The 26,345-nt window shown below is 46.5% G+C and overlaps 1 protein-coding gene and 1 long non-coding RNA gene across 2 annotated transcripts in view; both read right to left on the reverse strand.

The window, feature by feature from the left end:
- Positions 1-26,345, reverse strand: part of LOC130197876 (xenotropic and polytropic retrovirus receptor 1 homolog) — a 60,167-nt gene that overhangs the window by 2,690 nt on the left and 31,132 nt on the right. The window contains exons 3-15 of the mRNA XM_056420841.1: positions 12,251-12,352; positions 11,949-12,172; positions 11,230-11,379; positions 11,052-11,135; positions 7,303-7,384; positions 6,932-7,021; positions 6,296-6,393; positions 5,857-6,036; positions 4,217-4,382; positions 3,941-4,135; positions 3,167-3,333; positions 2,955-3,094; positions 2,178-2,399 (exon numbers count right to left, since the gene is read on the reverse strand). Coding sequence (XP_056276816.1) covers positions 2,178-2,399; positions 2,955-3,094; positions 3,167-3,333; positions 3,941-4,135; positions 4,217-4,382; positions 5,857-6,036; positions 6,296-6,393; positions 6,932-7,021; positions 7,303-7,384; positions 11,052-11,135; positions 11,230-11,379; positions 11,949-12,172; positions 12,251-12,352 — 1,900 coding nt within the window. The remainder of the gene's footprint in view (positions 1-2,177; positions 2,400-2,954; positions 3,095-3,166; positions 3,334-3,940; positions 4,136-4,216; positions 4,383-5,856; positions 6,037-6,295; positions 6,394-6,931; positions 7,022-7,302; positions 7,385-11,051; positions 11,136-11,229; positions 11,380-11,948; positions 12,173-12,250; positions 12,353-26,345) is intronic.
- LOC130197880 (uncharacterized) lies at positions 15,253-17,212 on the reverse strand. Its single transcript, XR_008832536.1, has 2 exons — positions 16,597-17,212; positions 15,253-16,477 (listed from the first exon to the last, which is right to left on the reverse strand). It is a non-coding gene; the product is annotated as an uncharacterized LOC130197880 (long non-coding RNA).

A 26,345-nucleotide genomic window follows, 5' to 3' on the forward strand; every position in this document is an offset into this window, starting at 1 on the left:
AGTGTCCATATGTAGGCTCACAGGACAGTGTGCTGGTGACCAAGTGTCCATATGTAGGCTCACAGGACAGTGTGCTGGTGACCAAGTGTCCATATGTAGGCTCACAGGACAGTGTGCTGGTGACCAAGTGTCCATATGTAGGCTCACAGGACAGTGTGTTGGTGACCAAGTGTCCATATGTAGGCTCACAGGACAGTGTGTTGGTGACCAAGTGTCCATATGTAGGCTCACAGGACAGTGTGCTGGTGACCAAGTGTCCATATGTAGGCTCACAGGACAGTGTGTTGGTGACCAAGTGTCCATATGTAGGCTCACAGGACAGTGTGTTAATGACCAAGTGTCCATATGTAGGCTCACAGGACAGTGTGCTGGTGACCAAGTGTCCATATGTAGGCTCACAGGACAGTGTGTTGGTGACCAAGTGTCCATATGTAGGCTCACAGGACAGTGTGCTGGTGACCAAGTGTCCATATGTAGGCTCACAGGACAGTGTGCTGGTGACCAAGTGTCCATATGTAGGCTCACAGGACAGTGTGCTGGTGACCAAGTGTCCATATGTAGGCTCAGGACAGTGAGCTGGTGACCAAGTGTCCATATGTAGGCTCACAGGACAGTGTGCTGGTGACCAAGTGTCCATATGTAGGCTCACAGGACAGTGTGTTGGTGACCAAGTGTTCATATGTAGGCTCACAGGACAGTGTGTTGGTGACCAAGTGTCCATATGTAGGCTCACAGGACAGTGTGCTGGTGACCAAGTGTCCATATGTAGGCTCACAGGACAGTGTGCTGGTGACCAAGTGTCCATATGTAGGCTCCCAGGACAGTGTGCTGGTGACCAAGTGTCCATATGTAGGCTCACAGGACAGTGTGTTAATGACCAAGTGTCCATATGTAGGCTCCCAGGACAGTGTGCTGGTGACCAAGTGTCCATATGTAGGCTCACAGGACAGTGTGTTGGTGACCAAGTGTCCATATGTAGGCTCACAGGACAGTGTGCTGGTGACCAAGTGTCCATATGTAGGCTCACAGGACAGTGTGCTGGTGACCAAGTGTCCATATGTAGGCTCACAGGACAGTGTGCTGGTGACCAAGTGTCCATATGTAGGCTCACAGGACAGTGTGTTGGTGACCAAGTGTCCATATGTAGGCTCACAGGACAGTGTGTTAATGACCAAGTGTCCATATGTAGGCTCACAGGACAGTGTGCTGGTGACCAAGTGTCCATATGTAGGCTCACAGGACAGTGTGCTGGTGACCAAGTGTCCATATGTAGGCTCACAGGACAGTGTGTTAATGACCAAGTGTCCATATGTAGGCTCACAGGACAGTGTGCTGGTGACCAAGTGTCCATATGTAGGCTCACAGGACAGTGTGCTGGTGACCAAGTGTCCATATGTAGGCTCATAGGACAGTGTGCTGGTGACCAAGTGTCCATATGTAGGCTCATAGGACAGTGTGCTGGTGACCAAGTGTCCATATGTAGGCTCACAGGACAGTGTGCTGGTGACCACGTGTCCATATGTAGGCTCACAGGACTGTGTTAATGACCAAGTGTCCATATGTAGGCCCACAGGACAGTGTGCTGGTGACCAAGTGTCCATATGTAGGCTCACAGGACAGTGTGTTGGTGACCAAGTGTCCATATGTAGGCTCACAGGACAGTGTGCTGGTGACCAAGTGTCCATATGTAGGCTCATAGGACAGTGTGCTGGTGACCAAGTGTCCATATGTAGGCTCACAGGACAGTGTGTTAATGACCAAGTGTCCATATGTAGGCTCACAGGACAGTGTGCTGGTGACCACGTGTCCATATGTAGGCTCACAGGACAGTGTGTTAATGACCAAGTGTCCATATGTAGGCTCCCAGGACAGTGTGTTAATGACCAAGTGTCCATATGTAGGCTCCCAGGACAGTGTGCTGGTGACCAAGTGTCCATATGTAGGCTCCCAGGACAGTGTGCTGGTGACCAAGTGTCCATATGTAGGCTCCCAGGACAGTGTTAAGATAAGAATGTGAATACTGTTCCTGACACCAGGTGATGCCAAAGCCTTTTCTTTTCTGGTGGCGTGGCAAACTAGCTGCTCGCTCCAGATCTCCAGCGTTGGTGGGATGGAGGCTCCACATGTTGGAGACCCTCTGCCGTCGCCCCCACCCCGTGTGAGCCGGTGAGACTTACTGCGAGGCCAGGCGGGGTCTGCGTAGGCTCATGCTGTAGCTCCTCTTCCAGCTCTTCTTGCCCTGCCGGTTCCGGACTCCGTCCTCCTGGTCCATCATCTGCTCCAGCAGTGTCTGGTCATCGGCGTTGAGTGGCGCCACGCTGATGTCCCTGACGGCCCTGAACTCACCGCAGTTGTTCAGGTGCTCGTTCTCTAACCGGAAGAAGTTCCATACGAATCGTCTGGGAAGGAGATCGACGGATTCATATTAAATATATAACAGTGAACATCCTCATGTTACACCTGCCATCACATGCTGCATGCCGTGCTGAGGGGGCACATGGGGGATGGGAGTGGAGATTAGTTGATGCATTTAATAGAAAGAAAGATCCTTAGAGAATAGATTTGAAGGACAGATCTCTCTTTCTATTCTATTTTAAATGATGTAAACAATCCCAGGCTGATGGCGGGGCATCAGTGGAATCCCAGTAGAGCTGGAACAACGAGCCCATTCCTCGAGTGGTGACTCAACTAACTGCTCACCTAAAGGGTTCAACATGGCAAACATTTGATTTTTACAGCTTTTAAAATGGAGAATGTTTTCTATCGTCGTAAACAGACAACTAAAAACCTATTTGGGTTTTTAGTTGCTCGATCAGACAAAACAAGCAATTGGAGGAAGTCGGGGAAACAGTTGATGGCATTGTGATCAGGGAGAGAACCACTCACTGGGTAACCCGCGGGAAAGAAGAGCGGGATACAGAATGGAAGTCAGAACACAGGATGCTGGAGCGTACCTGAAGACCTCCATCGGGGCGAGGATGGTGGCCAGGATGTCAGAGATGCCGTGCAACCCGGAGAGCGTGCTCAGGGAGAGCGTCAGAGTCCATGAGAAGCGCAGCAGCACGTCCTCCACGATGGCACTGTAGTAATAGGCCTGGGGGGGGGGGGGGAGCCCACGTCATCACATGCTCACATTGGGAGAGGAGGACCAGCTGAGGATAAACACCTTCTGTGGGTACACGATCTCCTCCCTCAGGAAGGTGTTCTCTCCTGCGTTGCGGTCGAACAGGCCCCAGTCCATCTTCAGATCCCAGACCAGCGTGTAACACGAGCTGACCACCAGGCAGCCGATGTACAGGTACAGGAAGATCTGGGCGTCAGCGTGGGCCTCGGCTGAGGAGAGAGGTTACACACTCGATACAGCCTCGCATTCATCAACAGGACCACAGATGTTTGATCACACATCTGTATCTTCACTTGAATGAGTGACCAGTGACATGTGACCCTGATGCCTCGAGACAGGACCGGCTTCAAGGACACCATCACAGAGAAGATGGACGCTTCTAGACAGTTAGCCCTAAAGCTCGACTCCGGCAGGAGAACCAGAACCAGGACTGAAGGGACTCGACGGGGTAGACCCGGTTCTCAAAGGGACAGTGGCGCTCAGAAACACTACCGCGTTCGTCCACAGGGGGCGCCAAAAACAACAGTTAGTAAAGCTCCTCGGATTAGCAAACTAAAAGACGTCATGCTAAACAACAGCAGCCAAACTGAAGGAGCAGGAGCCCAGAAGACGTGGAGCAGATCATGGTCCTTCCTGTGCTCTCCTCTCACAGCTACCTGACCTGCTGGAGACAAGCCTGTGTAGGCGTGACGGTCAATAAGCACACGGCAGCCGTTAAGGTCATCTCACTACGCGATGGAGCCATCTAAAGGCAGGTGATGGAGTCTCGTATAGAGGTGGAGCTCTTCCCGACACATTGAACACACGGAGCTGTACCTTTGTGTGTGCTGTACAGGGCAGCGAAGGTGACCACGAAGAAGGAAGTGGAGTATTTCCCGGCGTTCACCAGGTGAGGGAACGCCCGCTTGGTGTCGCGGTAACGCCGAAGACACTGGACGAACCGGAACCACGCAGGAAGACACTGGATCACGGCGCGGACGCCGTAGGAGTAGGAGTTACACACGTCTTTACCTGCGGGCAGACGGCGGGGTTACGACACGGTACCGCTCCGTCGCCGTGGCGACAGAGTCCTCACGCCGGCTTCGGTCTTACCTTCGCTGCTAATGAGTCCGTCGTGTTTCTTCCAGTCCAGTTCAAAACTGTAGAAGCAGATCATGTACTCCAGATCCATCAGAGCCACGACCAGCGAGTTCAACTGGTCCGCCAGCCAGAAGTCCGCAAAGCCCACGTGGTGAAACGGAGCCGTCACCACCCGGAACTGTGGAGCACCGAGGGGGCGGAGTCAGAGGCACGAGCAGAACCCTCCAGAACCTTCAACCCATTCATGCGTGGTGTTCTCTGTCGAGGTGGATAACTGCTCAGGGACCACAGGTTCATCCACACGACCAATGAACAGGTTCATCCTCATGACCAATGAACAGGTTCATCCACACGACCAATGAACAGGTTCATCCTCATGACCAATGAACAGGTTCATCCACACGACCAATGAACAGGTTCATCCTCATGACCAATGAACAGGTTCATCTACATGACCAATGAACAGGTTCATCCACATGACCAATGAACAGGTTCATCCACATGACCAATGAACAGGTTCATCCTCATGACCAATGAACAGGTTCATCCACATGACCAATGAACAGGTTCATCCTGACCAATGAACAGGTTCATCCACATGACCAATGAACAGGTTCATCTACATGACCAATGAACAGGTTCATCCACATGACCAATGAACAGGTTCATCCTCATGACCAATGAACAGGTTCATCCACATGACCAATGAACAGGTTCATCCTCATGACCAATGAACAGGTTCATCCTCATGACCAATGAACAGGTTCATCCTCATGACCAATGAACAGGTTCATCCTCATGACCAATGAACAGGTTCATCCTCATGACCAATGAACAGGTTCATCCTCATGACCAATGAACAGGTTCATCCACATGACCAATGAACAGGTTCATCCTCATGACCAGTAAACAGGTTAATCCACATGACCAATGAACAGGTTCATCCACATGGGGACCAATGAACAGGTTCATCCACATGGGGACCAATGAACAGGTTCATCCACATGACCAATGAACAGGGTTCATCCACATGGGGACCAATGGGTGTCCAGGACTTCAAACCACATTTCCATGACCAGACATTTTGTGAAATCTTGGGTAGACTATAATTAATAAACCTTAAATGACACAACTGAAATAGAGATAATAATTTGATTAAAAGAATACATATTTATATAAATGTTTATTCTTTTAATCAAACTGCACACATTTCCATGACTTTTCAAAAAGCTTTTCCAGGCCTGGAAATAACCATTTTACAATTCCAGGACTTTTCCAGGTTTTCCATGACCTTGTGAACCCTGGAGCTGGCAGCACTTCAGTTTTTAACTTTCTTTAAAAAGGTCTGTTGAAAAATATTAAAATGTTGGCTTAAAGAAAAGACTGTTAGAGGAAACAATCAAACACTAGATGTAAATATATATTTAGGTATAACTGGTAATCCAAACCAACCTGAAGGGGTGCTTACTTTCATAAGCCACTGGATGCAACTCATTACATATGTGCACATTTCAACACATGGACACGTGAATATGTGAGAAGCCAAACATGAAGACAGAGACACTCTTCTTCATGTTTCCCATTAAAGATGAACGGTGTGACCAATAGAGGAGAAGGAAACACTAGAAACAGGATCAATAGAGTGACCATACCAAGAGCTTGAGCAGCCAGAAGCGTGACTTGTAGTAGCAGGTCTTGAAGGGGTTGATGAGGAAGAGGAGGAAGAGGCCGTAGAGGGCCAGAGGGTTGGCCTGCATCGGCACCAGGATGCTGTCGCTGAAGAGGCAGGACAGCAGGCTGACGCACCACAGCACGCCCAGCAGGCCGGCAATCTGCACACACACGCACGCGCACACGCACACACGCACACACACACACACACTTTACATCTCATTGTGTTTGCGCGCATGTCTGTCTGTGTGTGTGTGTGTGTGTGTGTGTACGCGTGTGTGTGCATGCGTGTGTCTGTGTGTGCGAGCATGTGTTTGTGTGTGTGTGTGTGTGTGTCTCTGTGTGTGTATGTCTGTGTATGTGTGCGTGTCTCTGTGTGTGTGTGTCTCTGTGTGTGTGTGTGTGTGTGTGTGTGTGCACCTCAAACAGATGCTGGTGTGACAGGTTGTTTCTGGGGTTGAGCTCAAAGATCAGCACGTGGTTGACTCCGGCCTGCCTCCAGCCGTAGGTGTTGATGCCTGAGGAGGAAACAGGAAACAGGAAGTCAGTCACTGCCTCCTCCTCAGGGCTCAGACGGGCTCCAGGACTTGAACCAAATGTCCATGAGCAAACATCTGGTGAAGTCTCGGTGTCCACGCGACAAAGTGAGAACATTTAAACTAACATGACATCTACACTGGCTCAGTGGGCACAGCCACTCCCTTAGATACGGTTGCTATGGCCACCCGACCTTTCAGTCACGGTGCGTTCCCTCGTATGAGAGCGCAGGCCGGCGTGGTGAGCGTCTTCCTTTTGGAAGCATGTTCATCAGTTAAAACTCAGCGTGAATTAATTGATCAGTAGAACGTTTTTACAGGACTTTTCCAAAACATTTGGGATTTTAGTTTTTTCCAGGCCTGGAAATAATAACCAGTTTAAAATTCCAGGACTTTTCCAGGTTTTCCAAGACCTGCTTCCTTCCTTCCTTGTCCTGAATTAAATTAACTTAACTCCCAACTTAGCATTATATCCCATGTGTGTGTGTGTATATGTGTATGTGTGCGTGTGTGTGCTTACCCAACAGGAAGAGGAACTCTATGAGCAGGAAGCCTCCTCTGTAGATCCTGACCATAGGCCAAACATCAGCACTACGAATCACCACAGCCCCTAGTGGCAGGTAGGGAGACGAGGACAAGGAGACGAGGAAAGGAGAGAAGTGAGTGATTGTATTAACTCTAATTTCACTATATGTTTGTTTACATGTTGTTACTCAGAGCTGGTAGACATCTAAGAAATGACATCTGGTGATATTGTGTTTTCTAATACATAGAGAAGACAATATATATATATATAAATATATATATGGTTTGGGTAAGCCAATCAGATGCCTTCCCCAGACTGAGACCTGATGATGTATTCCACTGATGTTTGAGACCTGTGTGTAGTACCTGTGATGACCACCGTGACCAAGAGGACCAGGAACACTCCGCAGTACAGCCCCACTCTGAAGGTGGTCCAGGCAGGAGCAGGCTGCAGACACACACACATTAGATACACCGACAACACTGACCTCTATATATATATATATATATATACACATATATAACTATATATATAACTATTTATTAGGGCTGTGAAACGATTAACATTTTTAATCGGATTAATCATAGGTTTTTGTGGATTAATCATGATTAATCACATATTACCGATATTCTCGGTATATTTTGTGAGAACATAGAGATTTATGACAAAAGACGGATATATACATTTATACATTCTTCTATACAATGGTGCTGCAACTCAGCAGTTATTTAGCAGTTTTCTTCCATATGGAACATTAATACATCTTCATCCTAAACAGAATGTTTAACCCTCCTGTTACCTTTCGGGTCAATTTGACCCCATTCAATGTTTAATGTCGGTGTTCTTTGGGGTCAATTTGACCCCAGGCTGTTTTTCACTGTGTCAAACATATCAGAAATATCAACTTTTTTATTTATTTAAAGGGCTATTTAGGTAGTCAACAAACAAACATAAAGTACCTCACACTTAAACTTGGGAAGCAATATTAATTCTAATAATTTTCTGGAGGTTTTAATTGCTGGGGTCAAATTGACCCAGAGGGTAAAATATGTTCGTAAATGTAAAGGTAACAGGAGGGTTAAACAGAGCATTTTTCTCTTGTTTGTCAACCATTAACTCCACCATGATACAATCTAAAGGTGGACAGATTGACAAGTGACTTTTTTTTTGCTCGGTCCCGATGCGCGCACGGAGCTCTGTGGCGCGCGAGACGGAGATCGATAAGTGTTAACGCAACGCGAAGAGACAGAGATGACATGCTGCTGTGGAGATACGATCAACAATAGACGTTTAGTTTAATAAAAGAACAAAGACGTGCTCTAGAGAACATGTCAGGGGGCGGGCCAATCTCTTTAATGTCATGCGATCTACCGACACTACGCCGCGATCGACTGGCACAGGGGTGGCCAACTAGTCAGAGACTAAGAGCCACTTTTTTTTCTGTGTTACTGCAAAGAGCCACATCATACACATGGGTACACATGAACATCATCTTTTAATCATGTATGCACGCATACACAAACCTCTGCTCAGCCAGATCTAATGAAAATAACCACACCAACATGATAATATCAGTAATTTTCAACAGTTAACATTGTGTGCACTGTCTCACACACACGCAAACTCTCAGTTCAAGCAAGTCCACAAACAATAATAGAATAATTTTCAATAACATCTTTCTCTTACTATGCTGCTTAGTGAGACTTCTGGCATTCCTTATCTTGAACAATCCTCTTCAAATCTGGCTTGTATTCTGTTGTTGCCACTCTAAGCAATTCTTTCAAATGAGTGTCAGTCAGAACAGATCGATGCTTTGATTTCACATGTTTCAGGGTAGAAAACACAGACTCGCAGACGTACGTTGACCCAAACATGGACAGTATCTTAAGCGCAGCTCGTTTGATGTTGGGGTATTTTTCAATTGGCACACTTTTCCAGAACTCAACGGTCCCTTCCCTTAAAACAGCTTTCAGTTGATCCTCCTCACAAAGGTCGATCATCTCCAACTCAGCCGCAGCCTCATCTGTGACGAGCGGGGCTTTCAAACAGTCTGTCTCCGCATTAAATGGGTCGACGATGAACGTAATCTGTGGTCTTTTCAGTTGTAGATCACAGAACCGGGTCACAAAGCTTTCGTGCAGGTTTGCAACCAGTGTTGCATATCTGTCTCTTTTCTTTTTCAGGGCGGCGCTGGTGACTTGCTCACTGGCTTTTAGCAGAGTATGAAAATGTGTTAAATCTCCCTTTTGAATATGCGCCTCGAACAGCTTTAGTGTGTTGACAAACGCAAACACACTTTGCACCAGGTCAGGCAGCATTTTTAACTTACCCTGCAGGGTCAGGTTCAGTCTGTCCAAGTGACACAGCATGTCGACTGAAAATGCCAGATCCATAATCCACTCGAGGTCTGAGAGCTCGGGATAGTCCTTGTCCTTCTCTTCCATGAACAGTTTCACAGCATCCAAAAGCTCAAAGAAGCGAGAGTACCTTGCTTTTTGACAGCCACCTCACAGTGCAGTGCAGCGGCAGGTCACCTGGAAGCCCTTGGTCCAGCTCAGCGATGAGATTCCTGAATTGCCTGTGGTTAAGCGCATGTGTGCGGATGTAGTTGACGATTTCCATCACAGGCTTCATGACGTTGTCTAAATTCAATGATTTAGACACGAGTTGCTCCCTGTGGATGATGCAGTGGAAATTCCAAAAGTCGGGAAATGTTTGATCAGCTTTGCACAGCCCCACAAGCCCGTTCACGGATCCGATCATGGCTGGCGCTCCATCCGTGGCTATTGCAGTTAGTTTCGGTATGGGCAGATTTGCTTTTGCAAACGCAGCCATCATTGCTTCTTTCACATCTATGCCACGGGTTCTGTCTTTTAATGGCACAATATCAAGGAGTTCTTCTTTGATCATACATTCATTTGACACAGACCGTGCAAATATTGCCAACTGTGGCTTGTCTTGTATGTCACAACTCTCATCCAATGCCACACTAAAATACTCACATGCTTGAAGGTCAGAGTGCAACTGTGATTCAACAGCTGTATTAATATCCGATATTCTGCGTTCAACACTGTGGCGGGACAGTTGAACGTCTGATACGCTCCGTTTTAGTTTGTCGTCTCCAGGAGCCAAGATTTCAAAGGCGTCAATGAGGCATTTTTTAATGAAGTCCCCTTCGTTGTATGGCTTTTTAGCCCGTGCTATGTTCCAAGCCAGCTGATATGATGCAAGCGTTACGGTCTCCGAGTGTTTCGTAAATTTTTGGAAAAACTGTACCTGCTTTTCTGCCTGGCTTTTCAAAGCGACCAACTTGTTCTTGCGAAGTTCCGTCCCTTTTGGAAATTCCTGTTCGATGTTAGGGTGGAGTGAGCTGAAGTGACGCTGAAGATTTGAAGCTTTGAAATGCGCTAATGCTGCGTGACATATAAGGCAGATCGGCTTGCCATTACGTTTAACAAAAAAATATAAACTCTCCCACTCTGGCAAAAACGTCCTGTGTTCTTCTTCATATTTTCGTTTGGCTGTGCTTTTTTCCCCTGCCATTTCAAGAGGTAACTTGACGGAAATTGTTTACAACACAAATGATGGCACACCAAAGATTCTCTCGTCGCTCGTTAGACGTCACTCAAGCGCCAGCCAAGCATTTTTGACGCATGTCATGTGACAGCTCCTGAAGAGCCGCATGAAACTAGTTAAAGAGCCGCATGAGGCTCGCGAGCCGCGGGTTGGCCACCCCTGGACTGGCAGGTCGCGATCGACGTGTTGAGACCCTGATCTACAGGAAGTAAAAGTCGTAACAAGGTTTCCGGAGGTGAACCTGCGGAAGGATCATTACCGATGAACAGACCGTCTGCATGAGAGCGGACAGAGTTCAGATTGAAGTGGTGCATTGGAAGCTCATTTTGCAAGTGACTTTTTTTTCGTCCCGACGACCAACAACAGACGGATTGGAAGCTCATTCTGCGCATGCGTTAAATGCGTTTAAAAAAAATAACTAGTTAAACCTGTAATTGAATTAACGCGTTATTTTTCACAGCACTACTATTTATATATATATAACTATATATATATAGTTATATATATATATATATATAACTATCCTTGAGAGAGAGACCTGTGCAGCTCCCAGGGGAGGAACCCTCAGCCTCTTCATGGCCCTCTGCCTGTCGCCTCCTTCCAACTCGGTGGTGACCAACGCCTGTGACACACACACACACACGATGAGGAACATGTGAGCATTACATACACATCTATACGTACGTGTGTACATGTGTGGACATGTGTGTGAGCACCTCTGTCTCGGAGATGAGCTGCGTGATCTTCTTGCAGGTGTAGAACGGAGCCACCTCAACATGCTGCACCCTCCAGTCGGCCCCCCGCGGCGTCTCCAAGATCTTATCATGCTTCTTCAGGATCTTCCTGAAACCCGTGAAGTTCAGGTTCTACAGAGAGGGGGAGAGGGAGAGACAGAGAGAGAGAGAGAGAGAGAGAGAGAGGTAACCTCATGGCCTGTGAACCCTGATGAGCGTACTGGACAGACCTTTTAAAATAAAATACAACCAAATACATGGTCTTCATTCGGAGGCTCACTCTTCTCCAAATCCAAGATTCTTTTGGACTTTTGGATTCTACGGTCATGAATAGGTTTCATGCCAGTCAGGTGATGATTGATCAGTTTACAGATAGTTGGTTTCATGCCCTGACAACGGTAACTTATAGATTCTAAATCGTATTCCAAAATCTACCTGCTGCTCTAATGGAGGAGACACTGGAGGTGAGGGTGACGAGCTGTGTGGCCTCCGGGTGATGCCATGTATAAATATATATATTAATGTTGTGAACGCAACACGAGGGCGTTAGATGTTCAGCCGTGTGCGGGACGGCCTCAACACGTGTGAAGCAGAACTAGTGGAGAGTTCTTCCACATGTAGAGGGTGGAAGTGAGTAAAGCCACGGAGATAAGCCCCGCCCCCTCTGGTTTGGCCCCGGCCTCCAGGCGTGTGCTCTGCACCTGGTAGTTCTGCAGCAGGATGAGGCTCAGGTAGAACTCGGAGAAGGCCAGCTGCAGGTCCTTGATGTTGCGGTGCTTGCAGCGCTCCTGCTGCGACAGGGCGAACACCGTCTTCCTCCGCCTCAGGCTCCGCCCATTGGCCCAGCTCTCCCTCTGGGCGTCCAGCGACGACTGCAGCTCGTTCTGCAGCGTGGCGAACCGCCGCTGAGCCTCGGCCAGCTTCTCTGGAGGGAGAGAGGCGGTGTTACAGACGACACGCCGAGGGTCACCGGCGACACGGGGAGAGCGGGTGGAGCCGTTACCGGAGTAGAAGGTGTTGATCTTGGCCAGCTCTTTTTCACACGTCTGGAAGAACTTCTCCTCAAACTTGGCGTAGTACCTCTTCACGGTGTCCTCGTCGGTGACTGCAAGAACATGGAGGCAGTCAGATTAGTGGAGCTGCACGTGTCACGCCCCGGGTTACACCACCCGGATGTAGAAACACAAGCAGGAGGGATTAAAGAGAAGAAAGGACCACGACACACCGGGAGGGAGGAGAGAACGTCGACGCCGTGTAATGCCCTGCTCTGACCAGCAGGTGGAGCAGTGAGGCAGCAGCATGGTTAGAGACAGCAGCGGTGGGACTGACTGTCCTCATGCAGTCACAGCTTCACGCACACTACCTGTGTTTACCTGTGGAACACTACATGGCTGTCTGGTCCACCACACACCAGGAGCTACAAGCATCTCGACATGTGGGATCAAATAAAGTTGAGCATGTTTAACTCTGTTTTTCCATGAAGTACAGAAACACGAACACACCAGCCTGTTGTGAGTCACTTCCCTTCTGCTCCACATGTTCCTCTCGTGGTTGGGGCTTTCCGGCTGTTCATGGGACTAAGAGGAGGATGCCGTGTGACTGCACCTGGGAGTCAGAACACCCTGTGAACTCTCTCTGCAGTGACCTCTACGGTCCACCAGGGGGTTGTTCGGTTGGAATAGTTTATTTTGATATTGCACATGTACAGAGGAAGTCTTGTGCTTTAAATTAATACATATAGAAAGATATTATAATAGGAAATATTAGGGAGAATATTGATATTGTTGTGAATGTGTTATGAAGCATAGGGGGACTGTTTACTCGATGGAAAGCAGTAATGTGTTGCATGGAGTGACTGTCTGTTAGTATTATAGATTGTCGAAGCCGGTTGAAGCCCGTGAAGTGACTTTAATGTGGACAATAAGACGGGACTTTTATTGTGAAAATACTTGTCTAGCGACTTGACCGGAAGTGACGTTTTGACCGAGGGTCGTGACCTTTGACCCCTCCTTTCTGATAGCGGACCTTGAGCCAACAGGGAGGTGTTAGAGGCTGGACGACCTTTGAAAAGTACGTGATTGGCTGATTTTGCGACTAATACTCCTTACTGGGAAAATATCGTTCTCTTTTCGTCGGGACCGGGTCCTTCAGGCTGGACCTGAGGAGCCGGGTCATCACGAAGACCACGATCCTGAGCCTCGACTGTTTGTTTACACTTCTTGCCATTACATGTTGTTAAACTTAATTCACGCCATCCGGAGCCTGATGTCCATCATCTGCCAAGTGCCCAGTTTCAGTTCCTCTTACAGGGTGCAGCACAAGGTCTGGTTCTGGACCCTGGAGGTCCGGCCCCAGCCGTCTGTACAACGGCTTCAGAGATAAACTGGAGCCGGCCGTCAAACTGCTGTCCCCCGTGGGCCGCGTCAGCATCACGGCGCCCTACGGGGGCCGACCCTGGCACACGGGATGAAACACTCCCCAACATCGTTGAATAACTCCTTGCATTTGATTATTAGTGTGGAAATATGGTACATAAGAAGAATTCTCTAACATTCTAACATGAATCCATTTCATTTGAAACCTTCAAAATAAAAGCACAGGATATCTTTCTTTCATTTCTTTAAGAAAAGGTGATCATGCGTCTTTCAAGCGCCTTTCAAAAAAAAAGTTCAGAACAAAAAAGACTAACAACAAACTAAGTTTAGAAGCTAATCTTTGGCAAATTGCACAGGGTCAACTTCTCCATGCTTTAGGATTATGATGTTGAATGTAATTGTATCCCTAATACTATGTTATAAAGCTTAATTCCTGTTCCATTGAGGTGGAATGGTTTCCCCAGAGGCGCTGCGTGTCCTCCACCCAGCAGGGGGCCAATCAGAGTCACTCTGCAGACTGATTCACTGCGTCTCAGACCGGCTGCTTTCAGACACCACATTCAGACCCCCCCACGGCTGCAGAAAGCCCCTTATCTTTTTTTGGCCTTATTTTGCTCTTTCCCTCCGAGTCCGGGCTCATAACATCGTGATTATCGTCATTACCATGCGTCAGCCTATACTTTACACTTCACAATGGATGTTTTTAGCAACACCCTGTTCTACTCACACATATTCACACCGCCAGTAAACAGCCATCAGGCTGCGTGTTGCTCAAGGGCACTTCAGCTGTCTGGTGGTTTGAGGGAGAGGTGGGCCGTGCTACAGCTCATGTCTCCCTCACCTCTCGTGCTGAGCAAGCAGACAAGATCCCTCTGAGCATCCAACACGATACACATCATCTCCTGTGGTCTCACAGCCTTCATTAGCTTCTGGTCACAGAGGAGACACACCTGGAGCGCTCCTACAGGACGCTCTCTGTGTGACACAGCTCAGTCTGAGGCTCAGCCTGATGCCCGACACTCACAACTGACCTATCAGCACGGACCAATCAGAAGGTCACGGAGAACGTCCTCACTCAACACACCTCGTTCTACACTGGGACTGCCACCAGAAACAACAACACATACACACAGAGATGCATTCATACACACACACAACGACACACAATGACACAGACAGACACACAAAGACACATGACCTCCAAGGCGAGGTCAAAGAAGGAATCCTCTGCTGAGACAATGACCCTGGCAGTCCGGACTCGGGGCAGATTAACCATCACAGATACAACTTCCTGTGTGTCTGTAATCATGGAGGTGACCCACGCTGCACTAGTTCATACAGCCTGCTCCACTCAGCCTACAGTCTACACCCTACAGTCTACACCAGAGGTACTCAACTTCGGAGGCCAAGAGGGCCACATTTAAACCACAACAGGTGCAAAGGGCCACAAATTATTATTAACATATATTTGTACCATTTTATTCACTGTATTTACTACTGCTGTTTTATATGCTGTCTTGCTAGTCATTTTTAATGCATTCCAAAGCATCATGGAATATTTAACAAATATTCTCAATTTCGGTAACAAATGTAGTGAAGCGACTGCGTTTCCAAGGATGACAAGTGTTGGTCTAGCTGATGTTTTATTAACACTGGAGTGAATAGCTTTGCATTGATGACATTGATAAAGTTTGCAATTGCTACTTTTCCTATTGAGAGCTCTGAGTCTGCATTTCACAAATATTAATAACAATAACAATATAACAAACTGTTTACTTATTCCTAGTGAGAGCTCTGAGTCTGCATTCTTTTCACAAGTCCTTTCAGATCTGGTTGTTGCTCAGTTGTAGCTGCTCTGAGATAGTCTGCCAAATGTCTGTCAGTTAGACAGGAACGCTGCTTTGATTTTATTATTCCCATGGCAGAGAAGGAGCTTTCACACACATAAGTAGATCCAAAGCAGGTCAGGATTTTCTGAGCACACAGGATTAATGCAGGGTTTGTGTTCCTCAGAACACAGGATATCCAGAATGTGTCAATGCTCTCCTCCTTGTGTCTTTCTTTGAGGATGTTGTTGTGCTGCAGCTCTATGAGTTGTTCCTCAAACGCAGCCCTTTCGACTCGATTTTACAAACAAAATTAAATTCACCTTTAAAAGGCTTTTGCATATGACACATACCCATGTGTTATACATCAAAAATTCCAGAACAATCTCAGCTCTCTATATAATGAGGCACAATTGATCTCAGGTACAAGTGGAAAGAAAAAATATGGCCCTAAAGCTGAAAATGTAAGTTCGATTTCTAAAAATTCTTCATATCTCTTCTGAAAACACACCTTTACTCATGTGGACCAACTGTTTTGGTGTTTAAAATTGGTTTACCAAAGGTCATGGGTTCACAAAAGCAGTGAAATATCTGAATACAATGCTAGATACATGTAAATATGTCAAAAACCAAAAATTTTATTAGCGTTTTTTGAGTAGAATTGATGTGGTCCGTCACACATTCACCAAAATGATAAAGATGGGACTGAGAAATGACTTAATATTGCAGATAAAGTTTCATGGGGTGTGTGCAAATAAAAAATGACCATTTACATTTTTTCTTCTTCAAATAAATGTATTATACATTACAAAAAGTAAATATATTCTCCATAATATTCATGTTGAAAAATAGAAAACAGAACACAAATATTGATACAGAATATTTACAATATGGCTTCACTATAATGGCATCATGTCATCGTGTCATGGTCCTCCGGGGCACGAGACCATTGCTGGCCGGACAGGTAGAGCTGCAGGTGGGGCTGCAGGTGGATCTGCAGGCTGCACTGCAGGCGCTGGTGAATCCTCTCTGTAAAATATAATACTAGTCAGCACCGCCACACTTAACAGACACCGTGACGAGACACATAACAGACACGTCCCGACACGTCCCGTCACGGACACGTAACGTTTAGTGAAGACTCTTACCCGTCCAAGTGGATCTCTTCTGGCTGCGTGTTCCTCCTCGTGGCTCTGCAGCTCCTCTGAGGCTCCGCGCTGCTCGCCAAAGTCGCTGCAGCTGCTTCCTTGTTGTGAAGTCCGTTCGCGCCGTGTTCTCTGGCTTCTCTGACTGACAGACTGCTAATAAGCTTCACCTGGGAGGTGGGTAGGTCCTTGTGATTTCTTGAGTGTTCATTGGTTGTTCTTCTCCGCAAAATGTTGACGGACAACCGCATTGGCAAATCACAGTACTCGGTGCCGCGTCACCCGACACGTTCGTGCCCCTATCTTTCTCTGTGAATCGCAGAGGAGCTTACGGTAGAGAAATGAACGGAAGAGGAAATCCTCCGGATTCATCCAGTATTTTAAACGTATCTCGGCGACGTATTGTTGCGGAGATATACAGATTTTAAAAACGTAAAGCTGTCAAAACGCACTGTAGCGGGCTTCGTTTTCAGAGGGTTAAATTAAAGGCGCACTACCTAATTTTCACACGATTTTGGTTGGCTAATTATAATTATTATGCATTTATAACCAGGCATGTCGGGGGCCACAAAATAAGCGTCCGCGGGCCGGATGCGGCCCGCGGGCCGCCTGTTGAGTAAGTCTGGTCTACACCCTACAGTCTACATCCTACAGTCAACACCCTACAGTCTACACCAGGGGTGCTCAATACGTCGATCGCGATCGACCGGTCGATCGCGGCGACCTGCCAGTCGATCGCGGCGTAGTATTGGTAGATTGCATGACATTAAAAAAAAATTGGCCCACCCCCCTGTCACTTTCTCTATAGCGTCACATTACAGCAGCAGCATGTCATTTCTGTCTCTTCGTGTCGCGTTAACAGTCCTCTGCCCGCCGTCTCGTGCGCCGCGGAGCTCCCGACACCGATTTGCGCGCATCGGGACGGACGGCGCAAAGAAAAAGTCACTCTAGCACCCCCCCCGTCAACAACTCTTCTCGGGTCCCGCGCGGTAGGTGAGCACACTTACTAGCACCCCCCGTCGGTCGATCGCCTTGACTTGGTCACATAATAAGTAGCTCGCATGCTGAAAAAGTGTGAGCACCCCTGGTCTACACCCTACAGTCTACACCCTACAGTCTACACCCTACAGTCAACACCCTACAGTCAACACCCTACAGTCTACACCCTACATACAACACCCTACAGTCTACACCCTACAGTCAACACCCTACATTCAACACCCTACAGTCTACACCCTACATACAACACCCTACAGTCAACACCCTACATTCAACACCCTACAGTCAACACCCTACAGTCTACACCCTACATACTACACCCTACAGTCAACACCCTACAGTCTACACCCTACAGTCAACACCCTACAGTCTACACCCTACATTCAACACCCTACAGTCAACACCCTACAGTCAACACCCTACAGACTACACCCTACAGTCAACACCCTACAGACTACACCCTACAGTCTACACCCTATAGTCAACACCCTACAATCAACACCCTACATTCAACACCCTACATTCAACACCCTACAGTCAACACCCTACAGTCTACACCCTACAGTCTACACCCTACAGACTACACCCTACAGTCAACACCCTACAGTCAACACCCTACAGTCAACACCCTACAGTCTACACCCTACAGCAGGGCTATTCAACTTCAGTAGCAAGTGGGCCAAATAAGAAATTCACGGGGGGTGTGAGGGCCGCACAGAATATTGATCAAATAATGGCTAAAAATGAAAAACAGTAATGTATATTTCCACAGGTAAACAGTCACACACGAAAATGCGTCAGTATTGTGTGGCAAAAGTGTTGCGAACAAGCATCACTATAAACATGTTTCAAAGTGTACATATCCGCTCAAGGTAACCAGTTGTTTCAGATCCCTTCAACCAAACTGTTCCCATGAAAACATAAGAAATGTGACTTAATGGATCAATATATAAATTACTTGAGCTGAAACTAATATCTGGTGGCGCAGACTGCGTGTCTTTGAGTGCAGACTCCTTTTGCGTGAAAGAGATCGAAACCAGGTCGGGCGATCTTTATATTTTTCCGAAAATGTATTTCTTCACCCGTGGCTGTGATGCACTGCTCACTTATACAATCGTAATCGCCGAAATGGATATGAAAGGTGGCTTAAAGATCTCCAGCAATATGTTTGTGAATGTGTGACGAATCTGGTGAGCGAGACGGAGCCCCGCTGCAGATGTGAAGAGAACGCACGCGCAGGGAAACCAGTAGGTCTGAAAACCAGTAGGGGTGTAACACCGGTAACCAACACGGGTGCGTAAGATAAAGATGTAACCATACAGGTTTGGTTGAGGCAACAGTGAAACTCGATGGCTCTGGGTTAGATGTCTCAATGTATAAAAGAGGCGTGTCCGTCAGTTTTATTTTTTCTTACCAAGCTATACTGATTTGCAGGCAGTCTTGCGGGCCGTAGTTAAACTCAAACGGGCCGTATCCGGCCCTCGGGCCGCAAGTTGAATAGGCCTGCCCTACAGTCTACACCCTACAGTCAACACCCTACAGTCTACACCCTAGTCAACACCCTACAGTCAACACCCTACAGTCTACACCCTACAGTCAACACCCTACAGTCTACACCCTACAGTCAACACCCTACAGTCTACACCCTACAGTCAACACCCTACAGTCAACACCCTACAGTCTACACCCTACAGTCAACACCCTACAGTCAACACCCTACAGTCTACACCCTACAGTCAACACCCTACAGTCAACACCCTACAGACTACACCCTACAGTCAACACCCTACAGTCTACACCCTACAGTCTACACCCTACAGACTACACCCTACAGTCAACACCCTACAGTCAACACCCTAGTCAACACCCTACAGTCTACACCCTACAGTCTACACCCTACAGTCAACACCCTAGTCAACACCCTACAGTCAACACCCTACAGTCTACACCCTACAGTCTACATCCTACAGTCTACACCCTACAGTCTACAGTCAACACCCTACAGTCTACACCAGACATGGGCAAACTACGGCCCGCGGGCCACATCCGGCCCGTTAGGCTTTTTAATCCGGCCCGCCGAACTTGTCCAAATCGCGACTTTGTTTACTTCCGGTGTGCGTTGGCGCGGAAAGTACTCGTCACACAAAACCCTTCACCATGATTTGTCAATCCGTTTGTCAACATTTTGCGAAAAAACAACCAATGAACACTCAGTAAATTATTATAGTGAAGCCATATTGTAAATAGTCTGTCAATAGTTGTGTTCTGTTTTCTATTTCACAACATGTATATAATGTAGAATTTTTTTAATTTTTATGTACAATACATATTTATTAAAAAAAAAAAAATAATGGTCATTTTTTATTTGCACAGACCCCATGAAACTTTATCTGCAATATGAAGTCATTTCTCAGTCCCATCTTTATCATTTTGGTGAATGTATGACAGACTACATCATTTTTACAAAAAAAACGTTAATACAAAATTTGGTTTTCCTCATTTATTCAATTCAGTTTATTTGTAGAGCCCAATTTCACAAATTACTAATTTGTCTCGGAGTGCTTTACAATCTGTGCATATAGACATCCCTGACCTTTGACCTTTGACCTCACATCGGATCAGGAACAACAGAGGAGGATCCCTCTCCAGGATGGACAGGTGCAATTACATGTATCTAGCATTGTATTCAGATATTTCACTGCTTTTGTGAACCTATGACCTTTGGTAAACCAATTTCAAACACCAAAACAGTTCGTCCACATGAGTAAAGGTGTGTTTTCAGAAGAGATATGAATAATTTGTAAAAATCGAACTTCAATTGTCAGCTTTAGGGTCATATTTTCTCGAGTAAAGCGCTGTCTGTTTGTGACGGGTTCTTACACATGCTGACCAGATGACGCCGCACATTGCCCTCAATTTAAAGACCCCTTTCTAGTTTCTGCTGCAGGCAGGATATTTAATACAGTCTATCTCTCAGGACAATCCGTCCATTATTTTGCGGGGTTTAAAACAATTAGAAATTATTGAGCTTGAGTATTTCATTGGGTAATAATTTGTTTTTAATGTTGAAAGTGATTCCATTGATCTCTTTCCAGTAAATGTTGATTACTTTAACTTTGCACCTTAAATTGAAATGTATAAAAAACAGACGCAATCTCCAGGTTTAATAAATTACATTGCGTGTCCAAATGCTCCTGGCCCGGCCCCTCTGTCACATTTTAGAACCGAATGTGGCCCACAGGTCAAAAAGTTTGCCCACCCCTGGTCTACACCCTACAGTCTACAGTCTAAAGCAGGGGTCAGGAACCTTTTTGACTGGGAGAGCCATAACAGCCAAATATTTTGAAACATATTTCATTGAGAGCCATATAGTCCGTATGGGTCTGTCCGTATGGGTCTGTCCGTATGGGTCTGTCCGTATGGGTCTGTTTGTATGGTTCTGTTCGTATGGGTCTGTTTGTATGGGTCTGTTGTTCACCTCCAGTCACATGACTCGTCTGGGCAGCTCGGCCAATGAATGACTCCAACTCCTGACTCATGGAACTCAGAATAGAGCCAGACACGGAAAACAAGCAGAGACAGATCCAACTGACGGGACCACAGACATCAGAGCCACAGACGTCAGACCCACATACATCAGACCCACAGACATCAGAGCCACAGACATCAGATCCACAGACATCAGATCCACAGACATCAGACATCAAACCCACAGACATCAAACCCACAGACATCAAACCCACAGACATCAGATGCACAGACATCAAACATCAAACCCACAGACATCAGATGCACAGACATCAGACCCACAGACATCAGACGCACATACATCAAACATCAGACCCACAGACATCAAACCCACAGACATCAGACCCACAGACATCAGACCCACAGACATCAAACATCAGACCCACAGACATCAAACCCACAGACATCAAACATCAGACCCACAGACATCAGACCCACAGACATCAAACATCAGACCCACAGACATCAAACCCACAGACATCAGACCCACAGACATCAGACCCACAGACATCAAACCCACAGACATCAACCGCACAGACATCAGACCCACAGACATCAAACCCACAGACATCAAACATCAGACCCACAGACATCAAACCCACAGACATCAGACCCACAGACATCAGACCCACAGACATCAAACCCACAGACATCAGACCCACAGACATCAACCGCACAGACATCAAACATCAGACCCACAGACATCAAACCCACAGACATCAGACCCACAGACATCAGACCCACAGACATCAAACATCAGACCCACAGACATCAAACCCACAGACATTAGACCCACAGACATCAGACCCACAGACATCAAACCCACAGACATCAGACCCACAGACATCAAACCCACAGACATCAACCGCACAGACATCAGACCCACAGACATCAAACATCAGACCCACAGACATCAAACCCACAGACATCAGACCCACAGACATCAAACCCAGACATCAGACCCACAGACATCAAACATCAGACCCACAGACATCAGACCCACAGACATCAGACCCACAGACATCAGACCCACAGACATCAGACCCACAGACATCAAACCCAGACATCAAACATCAGACCCACAGACATCAAACCCACAGACATCAGACCCACAGACATCAGACCCACAGACATCAAACATCAGACCCACAGACATCAGACCCACAGACATCAAACATCAGACCCACAGACATCAAACATCAGACCCACAGACATCAGACCCACAGACATCAGACCCACAGACATCAAACCCACAGACATCAGACCCACAGACATCAGACCCACAGACATCAAACATCAGACCCACAGACATCAGACCCACAGACATCAAACCCACAGACATCAGACGCACAGACATCAAACCCACAGACATCAAACATCAGACCCACAGACATCAAACCCACAGACATCAGACCCACAGACATCAGACCCACAGACATCAGACCCACAGACATCAGACCCACAGACATCAGACCCACAGACATCAAACATCAGACCCACAGACATCAGACCCACAGACATCAAACCCACAGACATCAAACATCAGACCCACAGACATCAGACCCACAGACATCAGACCCACAGACATCAAACATCAGACCCACAGACATCAGACCCACAGACATCAAACCCAGACATCAAACCCACAGACATCAGACCCACAGACATCAAACCCACAGACATCAGACCCACAGACATCAAACCCACAGACATCAGACCCACAGACATCAAACCCACAGACATCAGACCCACAGACATCAAACCCACAGACATCAGACCCACAGACATCAAACCCACAGACATCAGACCCACAGACATCAGACCCACAGACATCAAACATCAGACCCACAGACATCAAACCCACAGACATCAGACCCACAGACATCAAACCCACAGACATCAGACCCACAGACATCAGACCCACAGACATCAAACCCACAGACATCAGACCCACAGACATCAGACCCACAGACATCAAACCCACAGACATCAGAAGTCAGAGCCTCAAGAGGCTCAGGCAGCAGCAGATGGTGGTCATGCTGCCGTGGTCCTGCTGGAGGATCATGGGATGTCACATTCTCACTGACACATGGCCCTTCAGTGGTGAAATGCTCTTTCCAGTGAGATGGAAGTAAAGATCCCAGGAACAGACACACATCGTGTGTGTAGTTCAGGGACACGAGCAGGCCCGTCATTACATGATGAAAAACAAGTGCTTTCAGGACCTGTTTGGACTTTGTGAGGCCTTCAATGTGGCTGTTACCGCATTTATACTAGTGCTGTGAAAAACAACGCGTTAACTCAGTTAATTAAATTACAGGTTTAACTTCGTTATTTTTTTTAACGCATTTAACGCATTTTTCTGTTGTTGGTCGTCTCTCCAGCAGCATGTCATTCTGTCTCTACGTGTCACGTTAACACGACTCCGATCCCCGTCTCGCCGGATGCCGGCGTGTGTGCGCACATCGGGACGAAAAAAAGTCACTTGCACCAATGTTTTAATGTTTTAGAATTAATATTGCTTCCCAAGTTTAAGTGTGAGGTACTTTATGTTTGTTTGTTGACTACCTAAATAGCCCTTTAAATATATAAAAATTGATATTTCTTATAAGTTTGACACAGTGAAAAACAGCCTGGGGTCAAATTGACCCCAAAGAACACCGACATTAAACATTGAATGGGGTCAAATTGACCCGAAAGGCAACAGGAGGGTTAAACATTCTGTTTAGGATGAAGATGTATTAATGTTCCATATGGAAGAAAACTGCTAAATAACTGCTGAGTTGCAGCACCATTGTATAGAAGAATGTATAAATGTATATATCCGTCTTTTGTCATAAATCTCTATGTTCTCACAAAATATACCGAGAATATCGGTAATATGTGATTAATCATGATTAATCCACAGAAACCTGTGATTAACCTGATTAAAAATTTTAATCGTTTCACAGCCCTAATTTATACACAACGAGAGAATGCGCAGGAAGAGATCACAACTCATTGAGGAGCTGGAGGTGAAGAAGTGCACGTATAAAATACTACGTTACGCTCCCAGTTCACTTCACACACAGGACGAGGGCTACATGTTGATCACCTGAAGCAGGGATCAAAATGACTCCATTCAACATCTCAGCAAACCTATTTAGGATTTTTGTATTATTAATTATTGCAGGTCAGATATTAGGGAATAATTAGGGATGCACCGATCTGATCGGCGCCGATCCATATCGGCCGATATTCCCATTATCGGTTTTGATCGGCGTTCTCAAAACGGCCGATCAGATGACGTCACATCTGCAAGAACTATCAGACGTTTCAATCGCGGCGCAACGGAGACGATGCGCCCCGCGAGTAGGGATGGGTATCGTTTGGGTTTTTTCCGATACCGGTGCTAAACCGGTACTTTTAAAACGATACCGGTGCCTAAACGGTGCCTGAACCGATACTTTTTTTTTTTAAACGCACAATGAGGACATTAAAAACCTCTTTGGCCAGATTCCCTGTAGAAGCCGTTATCATGGAGCACTGACACACAACGGATATCAGACTGTTAACATACACAATGTTCTCCATTATATGATGTGAGATGTATTGTCATGTGCAGCCCTTATAGGGTTAATCATGTCACTGTGTTGATGGGCAAAGAGAACAACCAATCAGAGGGACTGAAGATGACACGTGACAAATAAGGTTTTGCTTCTGACAGCGAGTTACACTGAAACAAAGTGACGCCCCACGGTCTTTATTCCTCCGTCATTATATTCCCGGTAACACCGGGTAAACAGCCGGGACCGCTGGACATCAACACACCTGCTAGCAGACTGTCACGCCAGAGTCAGTAGCTAGCGCTAGCTACGAGCTAGCTTAAGCATGGTTATAATGGCTAATTTATTATTTCTTGGGCTACTTTTATGAATGCAAGACTTGCAATCAACGATACGGTACTAATCTGAGTTCCGGCTGCTCGTCATAATCGGTCTCCCCGTGTTCAGGTGGACCGGTGACGTCTCCCCATCGCGTCCAGCCTGAAGCTGGTGTGCTCCACACGGGTTCATGCAGTCACACACGGCCACGCCTCCGCTGTCAAACTTAAATATGATAGGCTATCGTAACCTCCTGACAGGGCGGAGTCACCTGAGAAGTTCACAACAATATTTTTTTTCAATTTCAATCGGCTCAGGCACCGGAAAGAAGCACCGAAATGTGCGTTGCATTTCGGTCCGGGTAATACCGGTTGTATTGGAACCGGTACCATATTGGCACCGGGTTTCGGTACCCAACCCTACCCGCGAGGGCCGCAGAGTGAGAGGTCAGAGGGGATCCTCACCACCGAGCGGCGTCCCCGTCCCCCGAGTTGAATCTCTGGGTCGACTCAGCCGACTCTCACATGTCTGCCCCTAGAGATGCTCACGCTAAACACATTCCATCGGGAGCTAAGAGGGTTTGATAACGTTAGCGGAAAGAACCACGTGAACAACATCCGTTTATCAAAATAAGATGTCGACAAATCATACACTAACATATAAAAGTAAACAATGAACTGATTTTGTATAGATCGTTTCTGAAATTTAGCTTAAATTATGCTAACATTAAAACATGTTTACTGTACCAAGGAAGAGTTTATAAAAATAAGTCAGACTTTTGTATGTTATAAAAAGTCCTGTATATAGATTTCCCCAAGAGTTCCAGGAAATGAATGATGCAGATGTATTCCATACATATCTGAAATCCCCTACAATAGCAATCAAACAATTTTAATGTATCAATTAGGACATTTTTCAAAGTAAAAGTCCTAAATGTTTAAAGAAATCTGTAATTTCTTTAATGTTTGAGTTGCTTTATATATGTATTTCCTCATAGTCCTCATAGCAATAATGCTACACAATAAATAGAATGCTTCAATCAACACCGTGATCGTTGATCGGTATTATCGGATCGGCAGATACTGATTTCAGTGATCGGTGATCGGCACCAAAAACCTGATCGGTGCATCTCTAGGAATAATATCATGGAAATGGAGCTAATGGTTTCTTTAATTTTCGACAAAACTATAGTAAAGTAACCCGTCGAGGAGATACCAAACTGGGTGACATTGAGTCAGCAAACCAGTGAAGGAACACGTGGTTCTTTATTCATTACACTTTATAAATTAGGACATCTACGGTGTGTTACAATATAATTTGAGGTGGTAATAGTCGGGGACATTTGGAGCAGAAACCAATTGC

Source organism: Pseudoliparis swirei, chromosome 8, assembly GCF_029220125.1.
Source record: "Pseudoliparis swirei isolate HS2019 ecotype Mariana Trench chromosome 8, NWPU_hadal_v1, whole genome shotgun sequence".
NCBI lineage: Eukaryota > Metazoa > Chordata > Actinopteri > Perciformes > Liparidae > Pseudoliparis > Pseudoliparis swirei.